Source organism: Lynx rufus, unplaced genomic scaffold, assembly GCF_022079265.1.
Source record: "Lynx rufus isolate CCGP_SWC_20201006 ecotype Redwood Valley unplaced genomic scaffold, mLynRuf1.p SCAF_1, whole genome shotgun sequence".
In the NCBI taxonomy this organism is placed as follows: Eukaryota; Metazoa; Chordata; class Mammalia; order Carnivora; family Felidae; genus Lynx; species Lynx rufus.
The window spans coordinates 85,185,068-85,193,708 of NW_025814823.1; the positions used below are offsets into that span (position 1 = coordinate 85,185,068).

At 37.4% G+C, this 8,641-nt stretch overlaps 1 protein-coding gene across 1 annotated transcript; it reads left to right on the forward strand.

Moving 5' to 3' along the window:
• Positions 1-1,756: 1,756 nt before the first annotated feature.
• Positions 1,757-2,692, forward strand: LOC124508914 (olfactory receptor 2T27-like). The gene has a single exon (XM_047075619.1). It carries the CDS (start codon positions 1,757-1,759, stop codon positions 2,690-2,692), a length of 936 nt encoding a protein of 311 aa, XP_046931575.1.
• Positions 2,693-8,641: the final 5,949 nt, after the last annotated feature.

Below are 8,641 nucleotides of genomic sequence, written 5' to 3' on the forward strand. Positions count from 1 at the left end.
AATTAAAGAATGAAAAAATTGAAAACTTAAAGTTTATACAGTTCAAAATTGTTTGAATAATTTGTGTAAGAATTTTAATTTTTTTCATTCACTTATGCAATGTAAGTTTTGTCAGAACAAACAAACCATTTCCTCAGCCTTTAAAATTACACGAGTTGCTGGATCCTAAGGTTCAATTACAGGATAAAGTTTCAATTACATGTTACATCATTCTCCACCCTCATCTTACTCAGATCTTTCTCTGTGTTGATATATCACCCTACAAGAGCCATGTATTTTACTTTTTGGTGACTTGTTGTTATAAATAATTCTATATTTAAACTCATAGTTTATTGAAGATACAGACCATGTCCTAATTCATGGTAGCCTCCTTTTCAACATTTGAATATAATATTGAATATATATTGAAAAAATTAATAAATTTAGAATGAAAACTAAATAAATGGTGCAGATTTTCCAAGAAATAGTTTGTCACTTTCCTGAAATAATATAAACATAATTTTAGCAATATTAGTGATTAGGCTCATTAAGGATGGAAAACGATTAATAATTAGCTTCTTATTTTATATTTCAGCAGACTTATGACTAAGTGAACAACTAACACATTTTTGTCACAAAAGTAATCTAAACATACACATACAGAAAAGAACGATCCTAAGTTTCCTTCTCTAATAATGGAGATCAGGATTTCCAGGTGTTTTGATGTGAGTGCTTCATCAACACCATCTGCTGGGAAACACTGATGCACATGGAACTTCCACATGTACAACTTTGTTTTACTTAGATTGGAGTGTCTTAGTCTACTTTCAGTAAGGTTTCATGGAGGGAAACAGCTTTAGTTCTCGCCAGGAATGCAACTGTATTGAGGGTATTTGTCATACATTCTGCTTGAAAAGGGGTCCTGCTGAATTCCATGGACTTTGTTCAACCTTGTGGTTAATAAATATTTATTGGACACATGTTCTTTTTAAGTTATTTTATCAATAATAATTATAATCAATTATATTTAAGATATATTTAAAATTATATAACAAATAATAATTATATAATTTATAAGAATTTAACTTACATATTATGATTATATAAGTAAATACATTTATATTAATTTTGAATAAATAATAATTATTATTTATTATAATAAATTATAATTTATGACTTCCAAGAAGGTCAAAAGTCTGGCAATTTTCACACCTATATGTATGCCATGATAACTAGCCAAAATAAATTAACATGATATCTCATTAATATTTTGTTAAATAATTTATTTGTAATTTTAAAGTGAAATTGAGTGAATTAATTTGATTTTTCTTTCTTTTTTCTTCTAAATATACAAGAGTTAGTAACTAGAGTCCATAATTATCAGATGTAACATATAAAGTTTTAGGTTCATATTTGTAGAAAATATATCCATAGATTTAGAAGATTCTCTAGTCAAAAGAAGGAAAGGAAACAAGCAAGCAAGCAAGAAAGAAAACAAGAAACAAAAGAGAAAAAGAAAAAAAGAAAAAAATACACTCAACAGAGACTAAAGGCACTGAAGTTGATTATTTTTTTGTAATTTATCTATTTAAGAAATATTTAAGCAATTGCTCAGCAATGAATAGTAAAATATCTCTGATAGTAAATATTATGAAATCCTAAAGGTAGAGAAAAAGATATAAAATTTTACATCCACATATTGATATCAGACTTGTACTGAATGTGAGCTGTTCTAATCCATTTGATTTGTCCCCCAGCCCTTTTACATTTTAGAGGCATGGTGGGTGGAAACAAATCCTCAATAACCGATTTCATCCTTGTCGGACTCTTTCCTGAATTTCAGCATTCTATTGTCCTCAACTTTATGATCATCTTTGTCTACATTCTTGCCTTCCTGGGAAACATACTTTTGATTGTCTTAATTTGGGGAGACTCTCGACTTCATACGCCCATGTACATTCTCCTCAGTCAACTCTCCCTCATTGACTTGACATTAACTTCCACCATTGTTCCAAAGATGGCTTCTAACTATTTTACTGGGAAAAGAACCATATCATGGATTGGCTGTGGAACACAGAGTTTCTTCTTCCTGATGTTGGGAATGTCAGAATGCCTCATCTTGACTCTCATGGCTTATGACCGCTATGTGGCTGTCTGCAACCCATTGCGTTATCCCATTATTATGAGCCCCAGGTTCTGTATGCACATGGTTTTAGGTTGTTGGATTGGAGGCTCTATAAGTTCATTTATCCATACAGTCTACCCTATGCATTTTCCCATCTGTGGGTCACGGGAGATCCACCACTTCTTCTGTGAGGTCCCAGTCCTCATTAAGCTCTCCTGTGAAGACACTTCAGTGTACCAGTTAGTGGTGGTGGTGACAAGCATTGTGTTGCTTGTTGTACCTTTCAGTCTCATCACAGTTTCCTATACTCTCATCTTCCTCACTGTCTTTCGTATGAACTCTGTCAAAGGCAGGAAAAAAACTCTGGCCACTTGTTCTTCCCATCTAACTGTGGTGAGTCTCTTCTTTGGCCCAAACATATTTATCTATATGACTTTCACTTCCTCCCATAGTGCAGAGCAGGACCAAGCTCTTTCTGTGTTCAGCAATATCCTAACCCCCATGTTGAACCCCCTCATCTACAGCCTGAGGAACAAAGAAGTGGTGGCAGCTCTCAGGAAGTTTATGGGAAAATGTGTGACATTTTAGTGCTTGAAAACTGCTCCCCAGCTGTGAAAAGGATATATGTATAGCATGGGAAAAGATACGGTTGAAAACCAATTTGAAATACTGTTGCAGGGAGTATGGACAGAGAGGCAAAAGATGAGTCCACAAAGTGTGGTTAAGTGAAGGTCCTCATTCTCGAGTAGGAATGAGGCCCCGACTCCAGAATGAAGCTTCTTTTTATTAGGATAATTGCTAAAGACTACATGCATAAAGTCAGCTAAGCAAGTGTATTAATCAATCTAATGGTTTAGCTTTTCAAGGTTGAATTTCAAGTTAATTGGTTTCTATAACACCAGGAAGGGTCAGGTGTGAAGGAGGATCCGGCCCTGGCCAATGTTAATGGCTCTAGATGTTCCTTATGAGCCTCAGTGTTGTTCAGCTGTGTAAACATGTCCTAAGGCCTTGCACTTTCTCCTTCCCTTCCCTTTTAAAGTCTTTTCCTTTGATGCTTCTCTCCTGTATCTCCCACAAAATACCAACATGATGTTGTGTGGTTTCAGGAAACCAAGGTGATTGTGGCTTTATGTAAAGAGAACTTTTCATGTATGATTTTCTAGTATTCCAATGCAAGTTTCTTTACTTATAAATGTCATTGTGACATTATTAAGTTAGAAAAAAAGTTAATATTTTTTTTCCTTCAAAATTAAGTTTTCTCTGAAATCTCTGACATTATAAAGTTTTCTTGTAAATAAAATAAGAATCAATGTCTGGGACTCAAACTGAACACAGATTTCTTGACTTTGGCATTAGAAGTAGCAAGTTTAGAGAAATGTAAGAGGAGAATGGAATAGCAGTATCTGGAGCTTGCCTCCTACCATGGACACAGTGAGGTAATAGCTACATCTGTGCAACTATCTCAGAAAACAACCTGGATACAACTGGAAGAAAAATATTCCACAGTTAATCATAGAGAGAAGACCACATCAAAAAGGGAAAGACAGGAAAAGACTTGGTTAGGAATTTCAGTGAAATTAAGAAAAGAAAAAAAAAAAGAAGAAAGAAAAAAAGAGAGAGAGAAAGAAAGAAAGAAAAGGAAAGGAAAGCAACATCACAAGTATAAAGAAGCAAGAGGATCAGCCTCCACACCAGGCACCCTTGGTCCTGGAGACCTGCATTGGGAAGAAGTGTCCCCATAACTTTTCACTTTCAAAACCAGTGGGGCTTAAAGTTAGGGGCTTGACAATTAGCTGGCTAAACTCTAGGGTAGCTGATGGGTAATAGCCAATGAATTCCACACTTTTAATGAGTCATAACACTAAATAACTCAGCCCAAGACACAGCATAGAAATAGCAGTTTGAAAACTGGTATGGTGATGGTTTATTGACTAATCTTAGAATGTGTGTGTGGGGGGGGGGGCATGGGCAAGGACCTTTAGATTTCTCTAGGAACAAAAGTGCTAGCAGGTTCCATATATTTTCCCCTCACATGGCCAAGATACCTAGAGGCTTGAAGGATCCAGCAATAGCACTCTCCATCAAACTTGTTATAACTGTGCACCCTGTCTTGGTATTCTCTTGAAGACCTGCATCATCCAAACCTCTCACCTTGGTATGCATTTTTCTAAAATGACTCCTGCCCTGGGGAGCAGGTAGAGATATCCCCACAGACCACCATGCTTGCAGTTCTAACAACCTTGTGTCTTAGCAAGCTGTGCAGGAAGAAAGACCTGCCGTTTGGTGCAGTCACAACTGTGACTAGTTGCTTACAGCTAGGCTAACTGACAGCCCTCCCCACCAGCAAGCCCACAGTGGCCTCATTCATGTCTTTCATCAGTTCAGGGATGAAGAAATGCCCACTGCACCCACAGAAGCAAAGTTAGTCATTGCAGAGAGCTGAGCTGAAGGCAATTTCAGCTCAACTATAACTGGAGACTGAATGCTGTCCTCACAGTGGACACCCCTGGAGCACTTGGTTCTAGTGACCAGGGAAATGCTTTAGAAGACAGTCCAGGACATCTTCTACACATGACCACTACACTCAAAACCAGGGAATATACCTGACCTATTTAATACATAGAAACAAACACAAAGAATCAAAATGAGGACACAGAGAAATATGTCCCAAATGAGGAACAAGGAAAAAAAAAAGTAAAAAGGATAAATGAAGTGGAGATAGCAATAGGTCTTTTTTTTTAAGTTTATTTATTTTGAGAGAGACAGAGATAGCAGAAGTGGGGGAGGAGCAGGGAGAGAGGGAGACAGAGAATCCCAAGCAGGCTACGCACTATCAGCATGGAGCCTGATGTGGGGCTTGAACTCACAAAACCGTGAGATCATGACCTGAGCCAAAACCACGTGTCAGATGCTTAACCGACTGAGGCACGCAGGCATCCCAACAACATGTCTGATAAATAAAGTAATGGACAAAGATACTCACTGGACTTGAGAAAAAAGTGGATGAACTCATTGAGAACAACACAGAGATAGAAAAAATATATATATATATAGGGTCTGGATAATGAGACAAGTGAAATAAAAAATACAGTAAAGGGAATCAGTAGTAGATTACCGAATGCAGAACAGGTCAGTGATGTGAAAAACAGAATAATGGAAATAAACCAAGCCTGACACCAAAGTAAATAATAATAACAATAACAATAACAATAACAATAATACAATAGGTTAAGAGAATTCTGTGATATCATTAAGCATAATACCACTCGCACGATAGGGATCATAGAAGAAAATAAAGAAATGGGGCAGAAAACTTATTTGAAGACATAATAGCTAGAACTTTCCCTGATCATAAGAAGGAGACAGGCGTTAAGGTCCAGGAAGCACAGTGAACCTCTAATAAGATGAACCAAAGGAGGTCCAAGTCAAGATACATAATAATTAATATGACAAAAAGTAATTACGAAAAGAAAAATTTAAAAGCAGCAGTAGAAAAGAAAACAGTTACATACAAGCAGAACAACATAAGGTTATCATCTGGTTTTTGTTGTTTTGTTTTGTGTTTTTGTTTTTTGTTTTGTTTTGTTTTGTCTTTAGAAGATACTTAGCAGGACAGAAGGGAAAGTCATAATATACTTAAAATGTTAAAAAAATAAAACAAAACAAACAAACAAAAACCTAGAACAAAAATAGTCTACCAAGCAAGGTTATCATTCAGAATTGAGGGAGAAATAGGTTCCCAGACAAGCAAAAGTTAGCATTTCATCACCACTAAACCTGGTATTTAAGAAATGTAAATAACATTGTTTAAATGGAATGAAAAGGCCATAACTAGATGTAATAAACCATAAAAATTAAAATTTTCAAGTTGAAGCAATCACATAATAAAAGTAGTAATCATGTAGGAAGACAGTATAAAGGTTAAAACATAAATAGTAAAATCAATTATATATTTTAAAAAGGCAAAACACTCATAATTTTAAAAATGTGAAATACACACACACACACACACACACACATACACACTACATGACATACAATATATAAAATGTATGTAGAAGGGGTAGTAAAAATTTAGTGCTTATAAAATTTCTTCAAATTTAAATGACCATGAACTACATAAATGACCATACACATAGTATATCATATATGAACCTGATGGTAACCACAGATCAAAAACTTACAATATATACAAAAAAATACTAATAAAGAGAAAAGGATCCCAGATTAACACTAAAGAAAATCATCAAACAACAAGGGAAGAGAAAAAAAAAGAAAGAAACTCAAAAGATATAAACAAAAATAACAAAATGGCAATAAGTACATAACTACCAATAATTACCTTAAATGTAAGTGGACTAAATGATCAATAAAAAGACATAAGGTGACTAAATTGGTTAAAAAAATAGACCTATCTGTATACTGCCTACAAGAGATTTATTTGAGACATAAATCCACATACAGACTGAAATTTTAACAAATGGAAAAACATAACATGTAAATGTAAGCAAAAATATAGCTGAGGTGGCAATACTTATGTCAGAAAAATATAAGCTTTAAAGGAAAACCTGTAACAACAGGAAAAGAAATTTATTATATAATGATAAAAAATATTAATTTAACAAGAGTATAAAAGATTGTAAATAACTATGAACCTGACACAAGAACAAGAACAAACATAAAGCAGATATTAACAGAAGACAGGGAAATTAACTTTCCACCTACATCAATGCATAGATAATCCAGACAGAAAATCAATAAGGAAAAAATGGTATTGAACAATACATTACATATGATAGACATAACATATATATATAATATTACATCCAAAAACAACAGAATGCACATATTTTATCTTATTTTGTTGGAGAAGTAAATAAAGTATGCCAAAGACGGCCAATGGGGCTAAAATAGACTCTGGTCTCTAGCTTAGAGACACCTCCTCTGGGTTCTTCTTCCTTTGTTTGCTGTGCATGTGAAAACCCCCACAGATATGGAAGCTGACAACGGTAAATTACCCTCCCCAATTGCATTCCGGGCTCAGACCTTTGGAGAAACAGTCTCCTCTGGGCCCACCGGTGTTAAATAAATCTCCAATCCACCAAGATCTCTGAGTGCCTCTTGGTTTCTCCGCCAGTGTTCCAGCCTGGTTCCCTAACATACTTGGTTCCCAGACCAGGAAACCCTACCACGCTGGCCTATTGTTGCCACCAGTTTGGGAAAACAGTGAGGCAGTGACAGAGTGAGGGATCGCAAGGGAGAAGGTGTGCCCTGACTGAATTTTGGCAGTCTCCTTCTCAGTTGCCTGGGGCCAGCCCTGCTCCATTGTTCCCATCAAACTCAAAGACACCTGGTAGGTGAGGACCTGGGCCTGACATCAGAACTGGTAAGACCAGGGCCCCAAAGAAGTCAGACCCACACAAAAGAGTAGAAGGGGGACCTGATCAATCCCTGGAAGCCTTAACAGGTCTCACAGGTAGAGAATTTTGCAGGAAGGAATGTAATAGACTTTGGGGTGTGTGTGTGTGTGTGTGTGTGTGTGTGTGTGTGTTTGAATGTGCAGCTTGGCCAGGCTTGCCAGTAGAGTTTGAGTTTGTGGCTCCAGGGACGGGCATGCTTAAGGTCCCCAAAAGTCTACAGAGTCTGAATGGGCTTTCCTGTGTCCTGGTGAGCCTATAAGGTCTAGGGTGGTATCGGATCAGATTCTGATCACAAGTCACAAAGCTGAGTCTGCTATGACCAAACCTCATCTAAAGTTTCCCTCAGTAATGTGACCAGAGGAGTATCTGATTGGTCCTCTCATTCGAGGGGATAACCTCCCTTTGTCTTTCTTTGCAACACCAAACATGAGAAAAAAAAATTAATAATGGGATCAAAACAGAGTAAACCTATGATTTTAGAGATCATGCTCAAAATTTTAAAAAGGGATTTTCAGGTGATTACAGGGTGAAAATGACACCGAGGAAGTTAAGGACCTTTTGTGAACTAGAATGGCCCATATTCAATGTAGGATGGCCATCAGAAGGGACAGTAGATGCTCAAATAGTGCAGCAGGTTTGGCTAGTAGTCACTGGGAACCCAGGCCACCCTGAACGATTTCCATACATCGACTCCTGGCTTGAAATTGCCTGAAACCCCCCACCTTGGTTGCTATTCATCATTAGCAAACAGATCCAGGCAAATGTTTTAGCCACTTTATCCAGAGGCTCACCCAGGGAGCCAAAGAAACGGCCCACTGCTCCTTTAATATTTAAAGGAAACGCGGAGGATGATATTGTCTTTCCACCTCTTTATGACTCTCCAAGCTTCCTCCCCACTCCTCCTGAGCTTGAAACTCCTCCCCCATCTGTCTCTCCCCTGCAGCCACAGTTGCCAAGGCCTCAGTAGCCTTGGCAGTGGACGCCACTGCAACCACCACTGCAGTCAGCACCACCCATCTTCCCGCCCCTCTTGAGCTGGAGAATCCTACCCCACGAGGGCCAGCAGCCAGACTGCGCCCCAGATCCAGACCTCAAGCTGTCCAAAAACTTGTAAGGG